General features: G+C 42.3%; 1 protein-coding gene and 1 long non-coding RNA gene across 2 annotated transcripts in view; one reads left to right on the top strand and one right to left on the bottom strand.

Moving 5' to 3' along the window:
* The window catches only part of LOC101482480 (protein unc-13 homolog A), a 30,177-nt gene extending 21,247 nt beyond the window's left edge, over positions 1-8,930 (top strand). Inside the window, exons 25-41 of the mRNA XM_076876543.1 lie at positions 79-206; positions 841-926; positions 1,026-1,152; positions 1,249-1,345; positions 2,345-2,488; positions 2,569-2,646; positions 3,070-3,147; positions 3,231-3,319; positions 3,683-3,826; positions 4,299-4,422; positions 5,023-5,079; positions 5,178-5,258; positions 5,627-5,774; positions 6,237-6,293; positions 6,988-7,074; positions 8,397-8,553; positions 8,642-8,930. Of these exons, the coding sequence (XP_076732658.1) occupies positions 79-206; positions 841-926; positions 1,026-1,152; positions 1,249-1,345; positions 2,345-2,488; positions 2,569-2,646; positions 3,070-3,147; positions 3,231-3,319; positions 3,683-3,826; positions 4,299-4,422; positions 5,023-5,079; positions 5,178-5,258; positions 5,627-5,774; positions 6,237-6,293; positions 6,988-7,074; positions 8,397-8,553; positions 8,642-8,930 (1,971 nt within the window). The remainder of the gene's footprint in view (positions 1-78; positions 207-840; positions 927-1,025; positions 1,153-1,248; positions 1,346-2,344; positions 2,489-2,568; positions 2,647-3,069; positions 3,148-3,230; positions 3,320-3,682; positions 3,827-4,298; positions 4,423-5,022; positions 5,080-5,177; positions 5,259-5,626; positions 5,775-6,236; positions 6,294-6,987; positions 7,075-8,396; positions 8,554-8,641) is intronic.
* LOC143413446 (uncharacterized) lies at positions 3,835-5,618 on the bottom strand. Its single transcript, XR_013094046.1, has 3 exons — positions 5,399-5,618; positions 4,918-5,044; positions 3,835-3,922 (listed from the first exon to the last, which is right to left on the bottom strand). It is a non-coding gene; the product is annotated as an uncharacterized LOC143413446 (long non-coding RNA).
* Positions 8,931-17,989: the final 9,059 nt, after the last annotated feature.

Raw genomic sequence — 17,989 nt, 5'->3', positions numbered from 1 at the left:
GTGCCTCTGTTTTTGTGTACAGATGCTGCTGTTGCAGTTTTAGGGCCTTTACAGTGAAAGAAACCTTTCTCATTTCAGTCAAAAGCTGTCCCTCCAGATGAGCAGGGTCCCAGCGTCAAGAACCTGGACTTCTGGTCGAAACTCATCACCCTTATTGTGTCCATCATAGAGGAGGACAAAAACTCGTACACTCCTTGCCTTAATCAGTGAGTGTGTGCTTATAAGATTTGTCTGACTCTACGTAGTTATTATACACAGGCAATGCTGAAATATCAAGGCTAGTCTATGAAAGGCAGTCTACACGATGCATAATTCTTTTCGTCTGAGTCCAAAGATTCTTGTAAGGACTGACTAGTCTATGAAAGGCTTTATTATTTAATGGGTGGTGGGTGTGATGGAACAAAAAAAGGAACAAAAAGGGAAACAGAAGTTGTTATGAGACACAAATAGCATCCTTTCAGCACAAAATCCAAAGAGGGCACAATGTCTAGGAAATCAAACAGTATCAACTGTATTATGTAACTGTGCTTGCAGCAGTCCCTTATTTTATGTTCATAAAATAACTCCTGCAGCTTTGCTGGTTGTGTATTTTTAATATTTTAGTACAAATTTAAATAAACTCATAGCTTTTTTTGGAGGAAGAAAACTGAGAATAATAGTATCTTGATAATTTCATATTCTCTCTGTGGTGGATTTCTCTCTGCTGGCAGCTGAAAACATGCTGTGAAAGCACTGATGGAGTTACACAAGAAAGAGCCTGGGCTGTCTTGTTAAATAATACAGCACCATTACTGAATATGGAGCTGGATTTAGTCCTGAGCACTGTGATGTCTCCTTCAGGTTTCCCCAGGAACTCAATGTGGGCAAGATCAGCGCTGAAGTCATGTGGAACATGTTTGCACAAGATATGAAGTACGCTATGGAGGGTAAGTGTTCAGGGTGATGAGATGGGAGTGATGGGCTTTTTTTATTTTGGAATTTTTGCGTGTAATTTTCCTCACCTGTTCTTCCACTTTGATATTCAGAGCATGAGAAGCAACGCCTGTGCAAAAGTGCAGATTATATGAATTTGCACTTCAAGGTGAAGTGGCTCTATAATGAGTACTGCAAAGAACTTCCCACTTTCCAGAAGCACGTACCTGAATATCCAGCGTGAGTATTTTTCTATAGCACCGCATGCTTTTCCTGAAACATTTACCACCGTGGCATAAAGATTTATGTTGCCCTTTGTCATTCTGTGTTGTGCAGCTGGTTTGAGCCATTTGTCATCATGTGGTTGGACGAGAATGAGGAAGTGTCCAGAGATTTTCTCCACGGGGCCCTCGAGAGGGACAAAAAAGATGGGGTAACTCTTTTCAGACATGATCTTAGGTTATGTATTATCAGATTTTCAGGTGTTGCTGTAGTTAAATCCTCATATGTATCTGTTTTAAATACTGACATATGCATAAAACTTCATAAGATTACACCCACAATGTCAAACATTATGAGATGCAGTTTTATGCTTGCCTTATTTCGCATTTTAAGGAATAGTTAAACTTTTTTGGAACTACAAAATTATGGAGGAAAATGTTGAACAATCACATTCTGTTGAGACAGCAGCTGAATACATAGTGAAAACTTAAATGAGGCCCATCACCTGAAGGCAAATTCCCCCGAAAAATGTATTCATGCAATTTTCATGCAAATTCTGGAATTTCTCATCATCTCTCCGACTCAGTGCATCCCAAACTAAGACGAAAGGGTTGAATGCCTCAAGGGAGTCAATAATGGCTCGATACTGACTCAATACCAAAGTGAAAAAATGCCTCACTGCACCAGTTAGTACACACATACACACACACACACACACACACACACACACACACATAAGTACCATGAAGCATCTCACACTCTCAGTCTGGCTCACACCAAAAAGTCGATACAAAGCAGCTGAAGAGTCTCCCAGCTCATATGTCGGGGATCCTTTGGGTCCAATTACTGTCACCAGAGGCGGCTTCTGCTTTCCTGTGTCAGCAAAAAAAACGATCCCCAGGCTCCGGCGCTTACCATAACATTATTCACTTCTTGGCTAATGGCCGGGCTGTTAATGAGGGACTTGTTTCCCATCATGGCCCTCTGATCGCCTTGATCACCCTGATCCAAAAGATTTTAGAAGAACTTTTTTAAAATGCCGTCACAGGAAGCTGACCTCAGGGTCAGCTCCATTGTTCCAGATGTGAATTTCTCCCGTTGGTGGCCATCAGGGGATTCGAGCCCTGTCTGTGTTAATGTCAGTGCTCAGGTCAATGTGATGTACCGCTTGCTTCTAATACTTCTCCTGCTCTTTCTTGTTGATCAACAGTTCCAGGTAACGTCAGAGCACGCTCTGTTCTCCTGCTCAGTGGTGGACGTGTTCTCTCAGCTCAATCAGAGCTTTGAAATCATCCGTAAACTGGAGTGTCCTGACCCTCAGATCGTTGGAAACTACATGAAGAGATTTGCCAAGGTGACTTTCACCGACTAAATCTCTCACAGAGTGTTTCCCCGCTGTCATATATGTCTAACTATTACTATTTTATTTTTTAGACGATTGGCAATGTCCTGCTGTCTTATGCTGACATCATAGCAAAGGACTTTCCAAATCATGTCAAGAAAGAGAAAGTGGTAAGCGTGGAAAAACTGTGGAGCTCGAACTGCATTTTATGTTCTACACTGATTGGTGTAAATGGTCAAGTTGATTAATTTGAACATAATAAACTGTTCCTCAGTGTAATAGCTGTGCCCAGGTTGCAGCTCTCAAAGTGAATTAGAACTGTGTAATTAGCTGAATGTGATATAAGGTTGGGGAAACGTGGGCTGCACTCCCAGAGAGACTAGGAGGCCCCGGAGGTGCACTAATTACTGAAAACTCTTGCTTCTGCTACCCTGCATCAAAAGAGTGCTTTCACAGACAAGGCAATAAAAAGGTTGAGGCCTAACCTTGATTGATCACAATAAAAAGCCAGGAGCAGACAGAGGATGGGGATGGAGAGAGGGGGGTGAAAGAGACAAAAGTGTGTGTAATGATTTTTCTCCTTCTCCCGTCAGCCATGTATCATAATCAATAACATCCAGCAGCTCAGAGTTCAGCTGGAGAAGATGTTTGAGGCCATGGGAGGCAAAGATGTGAGTTTCCAAACGGGCTGTTTTCATTTTGGTTGTTCTCATGTGACCCGGCTGTTGCACTCAACACATCTGTCTTCTTCCAGCTCAATGTGGAGGCCAGCGACTTCCTGAAGGAGCTGCAGAACAAACTGAATAGCGTCATGGATGACCTCAGCCGCATCTTTGCTGTCAGGTGTGTGCGTCTGTTTGTCACCCTGAAACCACAGTAGCTTTAACACACACTTAGAAAAATATTTGTGGCCCAAAAAAGCTGATTTTAAGTAATTCAATTACATTTAAATCTTTCATGTAATCTTGTTACATAAGTACAAAATGTTAAATTTTATGGAAAATAGTCAAATCAACTGTACTTGGCTGGTATACACTCGGTTTATACCAAGTATATTTTCCTTAATGATTAATAATCTGAATAAATAATCTTTTGATTTTCTTTTTTTCAGTTAGATTTTATTCAAAATTATTCTATCATGTTCGTGGGGGCAAAGAATAATTTTTTGAGTCCATTTCATTTGAATATTTCCAAACGATGATATAGTTTCCAGCCGCAGATCGAGGATAACGTGAGGCAAATGGGGGACATCCTAGCCCAGGTCAAAGGTCAGACTGTCCCAGCAAACGGCAGTGTAGTGCAGGAAGCTGACAATGTCCTGCAACCCATCATGGACTTCCTGGACAGCAAGTAAGTGTCTCTCCATGGACCATCAATAAAGTTTAAAAAAACAACTTAAATTTGTCTCAAGAGTTGGGATCAAATGTTGAGATTTCTTGACCTTACCTAGAAAAACGGGAAAAAAATGCTTTTTATTTATTTTTATTTTTTTTTTAAATGGCCACATTTTCAGTTGCTGCTTTTGCTATGAAAAATTCCAATATTTTGCACAATAAGCATTTTATAGAAAAAAAAGGATTGCCATGAAACCAAATAAAGTTTTGCTCCCAGTCCAACAATGCCACCGCTAACAAAAAAACCAAATAGATACTTTTATTTTGAAAAGCCCTAGCCAAAAGCCTCAAACAAGGGTCATGTCTATTTTTTCCCTGTGGCTGTATCTGATGATCAAAATGAATAAAAAAAATTACACCCATGACTGAAATCATGTTTTAAGCTGTTATAGTGTGTGTTAAGAGATTCTGTGTTCTTTGTGTTTTAGCTTATCACTGTTTGCTAAGATCTGTGAGAAAACGGTCCTGAAGAGAGTGCTAAAGGAGCTGTGGAAGCTGGTGATGAACACGATGGAAAAAACAATCGTGCTTCCGACCCTTACTGACCAGACGGTACGTGTTTAAAAAACAAGACAGCCGCCCCCCGGATATTTTCACCCTTTTCCTCTTTAGTGTTTTGGTTTGCTGCGTTACCCTGGATTTGTACATTAACACATCTATCCTGCCATTTTTCTTGTTCATCCTTTCATAGGTGATTGTAAGTATATGTGCAGCCTTTTTAAGCATGAAGAAACACTCTTCTTTTTTAAACAGGGATCTTAACTTCACTCTTCATAGCCTTTGTCACTTTTTTCTATGTGGATACAGTGCATCAGTTCAAAAACTCAGTTCAGATGGCAGCACAGTGCACCAGAGGCAGCGTTACGTGACAATGAGTCCCTGCAGTACTGCTGACTGCACACTTAAGCACTTAAACTATAATCCTCCTTGCTGTTGAGAACTTTCCAAAGACGTAACCTTTTTGCTTTGTTTGTTTAGAAGGTAATTTTCACTCAAATCAACGTTACTAAAGTGCATAAACCAGCATAAAACTTGGAGTTTGCTCACCTGTCACCTTGCAAATCTTCCTCACTGGCACATCTCAGAAAACTCCACTTGTTTCTTTTATCCACTCACTCTGCGCCACCTGGTCTTTGTGTCTCTCCTCGACAGGGAACTCAGATGATCTTCAATGCTGCAAAGGAGTTGGGACAGCTTTCAAAGCTGAAGGTGATTAAAAATAGATGAGTGGAACAAGAACATGTCTAAACAATTGCGTTTATTGAATGTCAGCAGTACAGAATGACTCCTCTCTCCCTGTCCTGCAGGAACACATGGGCCGAGAGGAGGCCAAGGCTCTGACTCCTAAGCAGTGTGCAGTAATAGAGCTAGCGCTGGACACCATTAAGGTATGAGGAGGTGATCACATGTTTTTTAGGCAGCACATATTATAGAATCTCCCTACTTACTATGGACACTGTGATCATACATGAGACTTCTCTTTAAATCAATAGAAAAAAGAAGTATTCTCCATTCTTAATCAACCCACCTTAAATGTGACTCTTAATCACTGTTGCATCTGCCAGGTTTGGCGCACATTTAGAGATCTTTAAATTACTTCTTCATTGCTTGCATACTGACAACCCTGATGCACGCTACAAGGCAGTTTAGTCGCACTCGCTCACATTACACGCTCTGCTTAGAGCTCGCTGTGTCTGCCGTCTATCTGCCATTCGGTTATCCTCAATAAGCGTGTCATGTCACATCTGTTACACAGCAATACTTCCACGCCGGCGGTGTGGGCCTGAAGAAAACGTTTCTGGAAAAGAGTCCGGATCTGCAGTCTCTGCGCTACGCCCTGTCTCTGTACACGCAGGCCACAGATAAACTCATCAGGAAGTTTGTCCTCTCGCAGAACGCTCAGGGTACGACTTCAATCTGATTCACACACACACGGTCACAAGGTAGCTTCAAACAATTTCACACAAATAAGCTTTCAGATGTTCTCAAAGCGCTCAGCTGCTTATTCTTTGTTACTGTGGTTTATGGAATTAAACAGGATTATGGGATTAAAAAGAATGACTTGCTTACAGTACAGAAAATGCTTAATTCACTGGTTGAGTGAGTTATGGTAGGAAAACTGCAAAATACTCTTTGCCTTTGCTTGTTTTAGATACAAAGTATATAAGTTTAAAAGCCTGAAGATGGTTTGTAGGTCAGAGACATGTTTCTGGACACCTTGCTGAGGGATACCTAATCCTTTAGGTGTCAGACACATCAGCCAGAACCACTTCTATAAACTGTTGGGTTGGAAAATGATATTCATGTGCAGATGTACTAGTGTGAGCTTGTTCTTTTAATACTAACTTCCTTTCATTTCCCCTCAGTCCATGGAGGAAAAGGGATCAGGTACACAGCGAACGAAGACACACCACCAGAAAAAGGTACAAGTCTGCAGTGTTATGTAACGTCTGCATGTCCCCCAGGGCAAACCTGCAGCACTCAAGCTTCTGCTCAGATACATTTGTGATCAAACTGTCAGGAACCCAAGATAACCTGACTGCGAGCAGTGTTCGCTTTGGGCACAGCTCAGATCTCACTCTGCTCCCTCTTCTTTTTTTTTTGCTCTTTAATTGATTAAAGTACATGCCCAGTTATGAAAGATGTAGCCTGCTACATAACAGTATGCATACCCTGCCTGCTGCATGAGACACAGAAACATGATATTTAAGACAGCAGTGGTAGTTAACTAAAAGCAGTGTTTGTCCAGTCTGTTTTAGTTTCCTTTCATATTAATCTACTTTTTTCTTTTCAGTTCAGAGTTTGTAGTCTCTTTAACAAATTAAGATTTCTCACTGCATTAGAGTTTGCCATTTTCTTTGGATTACAGCTCGCACAAAAGCCGCTTTACCCGGCCACCAGATTATCTCAGAGAACTCCTGCCTGCATGCGCACGTTTGTGTGTAACATCTGCATGTTTAAATATAGTTCACAGTCTGCTGATACATTACAATTCTTGAAGTCATACATCTCAACTGTGCTACATCAGGGTCTGCAGAAAACACAAGTTCACAGCCATGGAAAGATAAAGTAGGGGCACAGTTGCCTGTCATCCACTAACAGAGCGTGTCTTTGCAGCGTCTGGAGTGGATGCAGTCGGTGAGGGGGTCATGAATGTGGACATTTTACCCCAGCCTAATGGAGAACACAAGATCAGTGTGAAAGGTAAAAATAGCAGAGCAGCTTTTGCGGTTGTGTCTTCTGTCACCTTCTTTTATTTTTTCACTTAAAGCTGTTCAGTCGGCAGAAATGTGAAGAAGGCCGAAAAACAAACAGCCCCTCCCACCAGACTAGTACAGCCATCTGCATCATGGCAGAATTCAAACCCTGCTCTTTCAGGTGGAAGCTGCTCAAAGAAGGGTGTCAAACATAAGGTCTAGGGGCCAGAATCGGCCAGGCAAAGACTCCAGTGTGACTCACTGGATAGCTTTGGAAAATATGGAGGCCATACATTTGGAACTTTTAACTGTATTTTCACAATTTGTACAGATTTGGGTACTGATCAAGTAAAGTAAATAAGTAATAGATAAACAATTAAATGGCTTAAAAGTACCTGTTTTTTTTACTACCTGCTACAGACAGTAAGTGTTTGAAAATAAAGGGCAAATCTTTCTGCTTAATTGGGCAGTTTTACACATCTGTTTTTTACAAATTTAGCCTGAAGAGTCATGCTGATAGATGCATGCTTTCATTCATTACAGCAACATTTCTGTGTCATGTAGAAAAAAGAAACACATAGAACTCTTGAAACTGTACTTCTTTTTCTTAAATCAAGATGTCTCAGGGCTGTGTGGTTAAACTTGTTTACACTAACACAAAGGGGAACCGGCCCATTTACCATCAAAGTGGCCTGTATGTGGCCCACAGCGTAAAATGCACTGCTGTATACAAAACAAAGCAAAAGCCAAATGTGATTTTATTCTACTCAGTCTCGCCTCTCATGCTCTCACCACTTCCACAGAATGCACATTACAGTCAACAGTCTGACCCTATGGGACGAATTCTCAGTGCAAAAGCCGATGAGTTAAAAAACAAACAAACAAAGCAAAAAAAACAAACAAGCATGCTCCTGACGTGTCGCCTTCAGATTTAGACAGAGTGGACTTTGAAGTCTGCTGTTTGGTCCCAGGGTCCTAGCCAGAGAATCGGCTCTCATCACTGTGATGATCATTGACACAGAAGCTGATGTTTCCTCTCACTGAGGTCCACAGCAAACAGAGTGTAAACAGAATTTGTATAATAGCAATATGAGAATAATGGCTGCTCTATAAGCAGTCCAGAGGTGCACGAGGAGAGGTCCTTAGAAAGGACTAAAGTCACTGGACTCTTTGGTTGTATTTTCCACTGCTGATCTGGTCTTCTGTATTTTATAAAGTCTGAAAGCAGACCCACAGGAGCCTTAAATTCCTCTCAGACCAATTTAATCATGCTGAAAGTTTGTTATGGATTTATTACTCATGTTACCTACCCTGGCTTTCTGTGTCCAGTGATCGCTGCTAATGACCTGAAATGGAAAGCACAGGGCTTCAGGCCTTTCGTCGAAGTCTACATCATCGGCCCTCACCTGAGTGACAAGAAGAGGAAATTTGCCACCAAGTCCAAGAACAACAGCTGGTCGCCAAAGTTCAATGAGAGCTTCCAGTAGTGAGTGTCCACTCAGTCTGATTTGCAGCACCAGCTGATCCAGAAGAGACAAGCTGACCTTTATCGTGTGTTTTCTGTCTCATTCCAGCTCACTGGGCACTGAGGTCGGGCCGGAGAGCTACGAGCTGCAAGTGTGCGTGAAGGACTACTGCTTCGCCAGGGAGGACCGCACCGTGGGCATGGCTGTGCTGCAGGTGAAGGACATAGCCAACAAGGGCAGCGTCACCTGCTGGATGCCGCTGGGCAGACGCGTCCACATGGACGAGACGGGCCTGACGGTGTTGCGCATCCTCTCTCAGCGCAACAACGACGACGTGGCGAAAGAATTCGTCAAACTCAAGTCAGACCAGCGTTCGGCCGAAGAGGGCCGCAGCTGAGGGGAGGGAGAGGAGAGCGAGAGAGCACGTGTGCACAGAGACGTACCTGACCGGCAAAGTGTTACGCACACATACTACTCACACCTGCATAGTTAGACAACCACGTGCAATACACAAGCACACACATAAAAATGCTCAGTTGTACATATCTCGCTTACATTATGCAACATTTACATCGCAATGTTATCAATGCAAACAAGCAGGAATATGTTTATATGAATCTCATTAGTCATTTCCCCCAAAAACTCTCCACTGAAGCCTCACATCCCCATCCCTCACTCACTCGTTCCTGCCACACTACGCCTTTTATACGCCGCGCATTTAGATGTGAGATAACGCTCACTGCATCCACAACAAGTCCATGTGAATAGGTTGAGAATGACCACTTTGCACTTTGCTCCTCGCCATAGCTATGCTCCGTCAGCCTGTCCGTCCGTCTGCTTGCCTGCCTGACTGTGTGTCGTTCTTCCAGTCCGTCTCCCCGACCCTCGTTGTTTTGCTCTTTGTAGGCTTCCCACGATGTAACATATTGTGTAATTTGGAGTTCAGACACAGATCTAAGATCAGCCCTCCTTCCCCTCAAAAACAGACAAACAAACAAACAAAAAACACAACACTGACCCTGGATCATCTGACATCCAAGGTCAACATCACTGCTAGTCCTGTAATGTAATCTCCTGCATGTTGACCCCCAGGAACACTGTGATTATACCGTTCCCACTCCCGTGTTAAAGATGGGTGCCTCTGATATGTTGTCTGTGTGAGCATGGTGCATTTAACCCCGGTACAGTAAGGTTTTTATAAAATGTGACATGAAGACACACCACCAGTGGATCCATGACGTGCCGTGACGTGTGACGTGCCGTTAGGGGCAAAAGCCGCGGCCACACACAATGTGCAGTTTTTAAAATGTTTCTTGTTGCTTCACGTCACGACAAAACGGAGCAATGCCCCGACGTCTTACCTTCCCCTCCCCCCTGAAGAGTGCACATTAATTTAAAAAAAAAAGGGCTACAGGATGGGTGGACTGGGATGTCACTTCATGCACTAACTCATGCTGTCCGTGCTTCTGTTGCCCGCCTGCTTGTTCTGCCATTTAAACCTTGAAGTGTCACCGTGGAGGAACTCGAAACAAATAAAAAGGACACGTGGTGCCGAACAACCGCTCGGTGGAACACTTTCCTCCCGATGGCCTGCACACGCATCTGAACACATCTGTTCAAGGCAATAGTGGTTTGTTTCACCAACAAAGCTGGTGAATACGCTTTTTGTTAATGTATGCGTGAAGGGGTGTGTGTTTGTGAGAGTGTGTGTGTGTGTGTGTGTGTGTGTGTGTGTGTGTGTGCCTGTGTGGGCTGATAGTCACACCTGCAAAATGGGCTGTGAGATTGTGAGCAATACATTGTACCTACACACCCAAAACGTATGCGCTGTCAATAACTAACAGAAGCACCAACTGCACACTCTGCATGAAAGGAATGGGAAAGTTATGATCACGTGGTTTTTGTAACTCACTGAAATATTTTATTTGTGGACTCATAAAGTTCCCATTCCTGTTGGAAGTGTGTAATCTCTTTCTCACACGTTTTGGATAAGAAAGAAGGAACGTGTTTTGCTTTTGAATTACTGCTTTGCCTTCAGTAGGACCAAATTTGCACGAAGCAGAGCTCATGTTTTTCTTTTTTCTTTTTTTTTTATTCAAAGAATGAAGCCATCAGAGTCACCGCCAAGCATTTATGGTGTACAAGTGTCACTTTTAGTCATGTGAAAAGGTGAGCAAGCGTTCGCGGTCGCCATCCGGCTCGTCTTGTAGTCTCTGTGTAAAACTGAGTGATGTCAGTGACGCCGGGTAGGTTTCTGTTTTAACCCGGGCGTCACTGCTGGCCCTGTCACATGTTGTCTTCGCTTAACTGTTCAAAAGCTACCAAAAACTAATCGTCTGAATGTTATTCACTCTCAGCAGAGCCTTCTTTCTCCGATCGTCGGGATAGTTCAACCCTAAAAGCACGTCTTTCTTGGGGAGACCAAATCATGCCTCTGATTTAGGCCATTAAATTGCACTTGATCGTGCTTGATTTTGCTGTTGTTGCCCAACATTAAAAGGGGAACTCCACTGATTTTTACTGTTGCACAGGATTTGAGCGTTTGCTTATTTAAAAAGAGGGAGGGGTGGGAGAGTCAGTCCTGCTTAGTCCTGTCTGCTTGTGGCTTAAAGCTCTGCAGAGGGGGGAGATAACTGAAAAACAAATAACTAACCCAGACTGGATCGTGGGTAATGCAGTCCCCGAGGAAGAAGAATATATGGACAACATCTCCAAGCACTACCTTTTTCCCCTCTCTTTTGTTTGTTTTTACCTGCACACAAATCAGCGGAGTGCTCCTTTAAACACAGTTAAACTTTTTTGGGGGGTTGCCGTTGGTAACCCCAGAGCTCAAGACAAAAACTTGACATGTCAGGTTGTAGCTGAAAAAAAAAAGCAACAATAAATAAGTGATGACCCGGCCCGAGGCTCATTGGCTGCCTGGTTCACGTCTGTATGTGTGTACACGTATACAGACACCACCACACATATGCACTGATGACACACACACACACACACAGACCTCTGCTCAAGCACAAAAGGGCACATGTAAGATGACACACATGCATGCATGCACGCTGACACACCTCCGCGGAGACCAACAATGGCGCCCTGTGAATAGAATCAACTCCAGTTGCATGATGGGAAACTTTATTGTGCCAGCACGTGTCTCTTTGATGTTACTTGCTGTTTTGTTTTGGGGGTTTTTTCTCCTCCTTCCCTGTTTTTACTTTCAAAGCTATGTAACGACAGCTCATCTGTGTTATCTGTTGTTTCCAAAAGGCTTGTGAATACGTCATCTGTAACCAATACGAATGTAGTGAACACAGAACTCGCATGAGAGAATTATTTTCTACCGAGGATGTTTCTAATTTGTTTCTTATCATTATCGATTGTTCTTTAATGAGGATGAAGTGGAACTGGAATGCAGCCTGATTGTGATCTGCTTCCTATTAAAAGGACATTTGTGTCACAACCCAACCGTCTCTCTGAGAATCGCATCACTGCCTCTGAGTCGAAGCAGAAACAGTCATTTTTATTCTTACTTTGGGATGCAAGTGAGACCTAATCCAAGTTTCTAGTGTGAGTCTTTGAACACATCAACTGGCTTCTCTGTTCTGTGTGTGACCTCTGACCTCTATATGGAGCAAAAGAGGGGATCAAGTTTCAGCTGCCTCTCCGCTGTGAAGAGTGAGGAAAGACAGGTGATCATTTCAGTCTTAGGCTTTATACATGTTGTACTCTAAGCCCAGAGATTAGTATATTGTGGGCAGCACAGTTGTTAGCACTGTCACCTCATAGCGACAAGGTCCAAGAGTTTGCATGTTCTTCTTGTGTCTGCACGGCTACTCCTCTTCCTCCCACAGTCCAAGGACATGCATGTTTAGAGTGACTGGTGATTTAAGTTGGCCAACCAGAAAATTCAATTCAATTTTATTTTATTTATACAGCGCCAAATCACAACAACAGTTGCCTCAAGGCGCTTTATATTGTAAGGTAGACCCTACAATAATGCATATAGAGGAAAAAACCCAACAATCATATGACCCCCTATGAGCAAACACTTCAGCAACAGTGGGAAGGAAAAACTCCCTTTTCTCCCAGGAAGAAACCTCCGGCAGAACAAGGCTCAGGGAGGGGCGGGGCCATCTGCTGCGACCGGTTGGGGTGAGAGAAGGAAGACAGGATAAAGACATGCTGTGGAAGAGAGAGAGATTAATAACAAGTGTGATTCAGCAGAGAGGTATTCACAGCACTTCATTTGTTCCACATTTCGTTGCATTGCAGCTTTATTCCAGTATGGATTAGGTTTATTTTCACCTCAAAATTCTGCACATAATACTCCACAATGACAAATTTAAAAACAAAACAAAAACAAAACGCTAGCTTGAAATAATTGCAAATTTATTAAAAATCAAAACAAAAACATAAGGTGCTTCCTGTTTCCACTGATCATCTGTCAGCCCTAAACCAGATAAGTGGTCAGGAAGAAATAACTGTGGTGTTTTATCCCAAAGTTAACAAGGGTTGTAACAGATGAGTATTTTCATTTATGTTATATTTAACAAGGATGATATCAAATAATAAGATATTTGCTCTATAAAATGTGTGCTTTAACAGTCCATTGACCCCAGTGTGAGACAAGTTTCCATATCTGAGAATCTGGAAGGTTTAGTTGTCATACATTAGGATATTTGCAATTTAACCTTCTGTTAAATATAAAAGTGTTCATGTGACTTGATGCCATACTGCTGTTATTGGTTTTCTGAGTCTATAATTCAGATATTTAATGTCCAAGGCTGCCTTTTTGTTAAACAGCCTCAACACTTCCTGTTACAATTTTGCCAAATGTTTAAACAGATTTCCAGAAACAGCGTCTCAGAAATCTAAACACAAACTGAAGGGAATTAAAACCGCACCTTTAAAAACAAACATCTTCTGAAAAATGAAAGCCGGCACTCAAAACCGTGCCCTCTCTTCTGTTTACCTCCACCACAACAACCCCGCACAGCTGTTATCAGCCTGTGTCTTGCAAAGCATCAAATAAACACTTATGTGATCAGTTCAAAACAAAACCATTTGAAGAGTCTGCGCATGTTCAGGCTTCAGATTTAAATGCATGGGTTTCCCTTTCGGTGAAGTGCACGCTTTTTGGTCCTGAAACAGCATTTATATCACATGTCAGCCTACATACATTCAGAGGCCACTCTATTATGTACGCCTGTTCAACTGCTCTTTAATGCAACTATCCACTCAAACAGTCACAGGTCAGTAATTCAAAGCATTGAGGCATGCAGATGTGCACGCTGAAGTTCAAACTGAGCATCAGGAAGAAAGGTGAGTGAAAGCTGCATGGTTGTTGGTCTGAGTATTTCACAAACTGCTGATCTCCTGGGATTTTCCCACACAGCCATCTCCAGGGTTTACAGGGAATGGTCTGAAATGACAAAATTCTCTGGTTCTCTGGGTGAAAATACCTTGATGATGTCAGAGGAGAATGGTCAGACTACTCTGAGCTGATATGACGGCAGCAGTGACTCAAATAACCAAGGTATGCAGAAGAGCATTTCTGAAAGCAGATTATGGCAGCAAAAGACCACAGTGGTGGCCACTCCTGTAAGCTAAAAACAAGTAACTGCAGCTACATTTTGCACAGACTGCACACAGATGTCCTCCACATTCACCAAATCTCAGAGCAGCAGGGCATCCTTGGATGAGCAGTTGTGACACAAGACGGAAAGTATGTACTTCTGTTTTTTGCAAGTAAATCTCTGACAGTGTATTTTTCTATTTGCTCCTTCATACATATTTGAAAAAGGTAATTTGATTGAAAACACTGATGCAGTGCTGGACAGTATTCAGGAAAGTGAGTGATCATCACTCTTCAGTTGTGACTGACAGAAGTAAAAATGGTTTTGATGGAATTCGGGTGAGAGGAGCATTAAAAAACAAGTCCCGAGTCTTCTTTGTCTTATTTTTCATTTCATGTGCCAAATGTTGGTGAACAGTCTGGGCTGGTGCGGGTCAGTTCATCATGTGAACGCTTCTGCTGTGAAGCACGCATGTTAGCATCGTCTCAGTGAAAGATTCAAGAGCCGGAAAGACATCATCTGGACGAAGCATATGCTCTTCTATTACTTATATATACACCGTTCAGCCTTTCCAAATGTGCAACTCCACAGGCACCGATGCACCTTATTACCATCATAGATGCAGACTTGTAAACCAAGTGGATGGTCTCTCTCCTCTTTATCCTGCAGGAACTTTGAATGATCTGACCACAGAGCAGTTTCTCACTTTTTCTCTGGTTATTTTTGGCTCAGAGAAAACAGCAGCGTTTCTGGTGGATGGAAGTGTTCCTGTACCCACCCCCTCGCCCCCCAAGGTGCATTGACGTCCATGACGGAATCACGCCTGTTTTTAATGCAGTGACGCGTCAGGACCGGAAGATCACGGACATCCAGTATCAATTTTCAGGCGAGCGCACAGAGATTCTCTGAATCTTTTGTACTGCAGATGATGACAGAAGTATTCACAATTCTACTTTCAAGAACATTACTTTAAAATTATTCCACATTTTTAAAACTCTGCCGCCGTTTTTATACTCAGCCATTTTACCGCCCTGCTGTAATTAAATGTTCATTAAATGTTTCTTCAGCTGTCGCTTTTTAGTTCCCAACTTCTTCTTGAGACGTCTAGCTTCCATCGAATCACGTTTTTCTCAGAGTTGTACATTTTGACATAAAACTGAAGCAGCAAAAAAAAGCAAACTGCCTCCTCTTATCCTACTCACTCCTCCCAACAGCTGTATAAGTCCTTGATATCTCTTAACGCTCAGACTGAGCCTAAAGTACATTAAATGCTGCAACTTAAGAGTGACGTTTGAGTGAAAACAGTGGGACTGTATTTAAAGTTGAGCAGTTTGGATTCATACTGTTGACACACAATCTTCAAGTTCACAGTACATGCTGGAAAAACCTGTTCCTAAATGAATAACTTCGTCTTGTTGTCACATTTACAAGCAAACACTCCCGAGCTACACTTTTCACGTCATTATGGTTTACTCCTCTGCAGGTGCATCTCTACTGCCACCATGTGGTCGGAAGATGCGGCTGCTGCAATCTTGTGCACATTTCCGCTGACAATAAAGACACAGCACACAGACAAGTTCTTATTTTCCAGTAAAAAAATGAAACAAAAATAAAACAAAAACAAAACAAGACTTTATTAAAGAAGCATAAAAAATAAAACTCTTGATACATTTCTCATAACCGTCAAGTCAGCTCAAATTATACGATTATACAATTTTTCCCGGCTCACGGTTAAAAGGTCCATAAACTTTCAAATAAAATATATTTCAATTTTAAAATTTCTTCAATAATTTTCTCATTTTGTTATAAATCGCCTATATGTAGTACACAGGAAATAAGGAAAATGAAAAAAAAAAAAGAAAACAAAATGGAAAACAAAAATAAATTTGAAGTAATAAAAGGGTCACATTATTGTCTGGGATATTTAGGTAAGCAAATAAATTGTAAAAAATAAAATGTGTAAAAAGTTTTTTGTTTTTTTGTATTTTTGTTTTTTTTGTATCTTAAAAATTATTAGCTAATGCCAGAAGGCTCGAAGACATGCAGATGGTTAACTTACAAATAATAACACATGTTTTTTTAGAAACTACGTTCATCTTCAATTAAGTTGTTTTGCTTTGAAAAACAAGATCCCGATGATTGTATCCAGGGTATATACATACACACAGGTTAGGCCTGAAACCTAGTTTGCTGACGTTTTACATTTTGGTTCTGCATACAAAAAGAATTAAAGCAAAAATAGAGGAGAGCAGAGGTTCGAGGGGAGTCTGGCACCCCGTACTGGCGTGGCTCTCTTTGCATTCCCCCCACCTCTAATCACAAAAAAGGTCAGAGGTCACTGGCTAGCATGCCTCAGGAAACCCTGTTTTCAAACCTTTAGGAAGGAAGTGGGGGAGGGGGAGACGTCTTGTTAAGAAAAAAAAAAGAAAAAAAAAGTACCTTTTAACAATTAAACTACTGTACATCAACCCTAACATTCTCTCGACGGCCACAAACATCCTGGTGCAACAGCAGGATCTACGCTGAACCCATCTGGAAATCACAACACATTTTATTGTTTAACGCGTCACCTCAGACAGTTGAAAGTAAGAGCTTTAAGTTGGGCCTCAGACTCGCATCAGTCATCACAGAATGGCTCATATAGACGCGCTCGCAGCCCCGTGTTTGCTCTGAGGAACACGCTCCAGCCCCACGGGGCCGGGTGGGCATTTAGAGGGGGAGGGGTGAGGGCGAGAATGAGAACAGGGTCATTGGGTCTACAGTGCATTGGAGAAGTTGATCTGAGAACAAAACGGCCTCCCTTTACCCACTTATTTCTCCTGCATTTGTGCAGGGAGTTGCACTAGAAGCACCATGAGCTCATCTGCGCACCAATTGGTGCGCTGCTGCTGCTCAACCAGGACAGCCTCGTCACGCGCGTAGGAAACAGACAAAAATAAGTTAAACATCATCATCATCATCCAGGCTACAGCACCAAAGCACAGCAAAATCAGCCCACATATTTACTCAAGAGTTACCTTTAATTCCTTGACATTTAAACCCTGCAACTCGTCCTGATCTGTGAGACACCCTGATGCAGCGCCATACACACCAACAGGATCTGCATGTGATGACTGTGTAGGGCAATTACACACACACACACCCCGACACACAAAAGACCCCCCCCTCCCAAAAAAAGAAAGAAAGAAAGAAAAAAGCAACAAACAGAATAACTAAAAAGAAGCACAACATTCTGCAGCTGCTGGGATTTGAACACGACGAGTGTCTGGAAGCCCTGGATGACCTAGCTACTAGCTGCCATAAAGGATAAGTTGATTCTTCCTACCGTGTGAGCCTGAAAATGTGATCGTGTGTCTGTGCGTTCAGAGGAAGCCCTTGTAAATTAGGTACGTCTTTTTCTTTTTCTTCTTTTCTTTAAAATTCAGCTGTCATGGCTTTGTCTCGTTCTACGAGCTGAATCCACACGTGTCAGGGAGAAGAGAGAGGGAAAAACAAAACAAAAAACCTGCAACCGTGTAACGTCACACAGACGTTGGGAAAAAAAAAAAAAAAAAAAAAAAAATCATACACATAGTATAAAGACTACAGGAGGCAGTTACTGCAAACTCAATGAAATCAAAAAAAAAACCCAACTTAAAAACAGGATGTACCCGCCTCACTGGAGTTACTCAGTAATGCTATGAAACACATGACAGACCCCAATCAACCAGCCACATAGTGCACTACATTTTGCCAGGAGTACAGCGCTGTATGGGGACAACAGTGACGTCAGAGAGTGCCGTACAGCTTCGCTGTGAGAGACAGGTGGAAGACCTAACAAAAACAGTAAGAGCTGTTTCTTTTTCGCTTTTAGTTTAGAGGGGCCGGGCCTTACAGTGCATGAAGA

The sequence above is a fragment of the Maylandia zebra genome, linkage group LG18 (genome assembly GCF_041146795.1).
Source record: "Maylandia zebra isolate NMK-2024a linkage group LG18, Mzebra_GT3a, whole genome shotgun sequence".
In the NCBI taxonomy this organism is placed as follows: Eukaryota; Metazoa; Chordata; class Actinopteri; order Cichliformes; family Cichlidae; genus Maylandia; species Maylandia zebra.
This window is presented reverse-complemented; position numbering and strand designations above follow the sequence as displayed.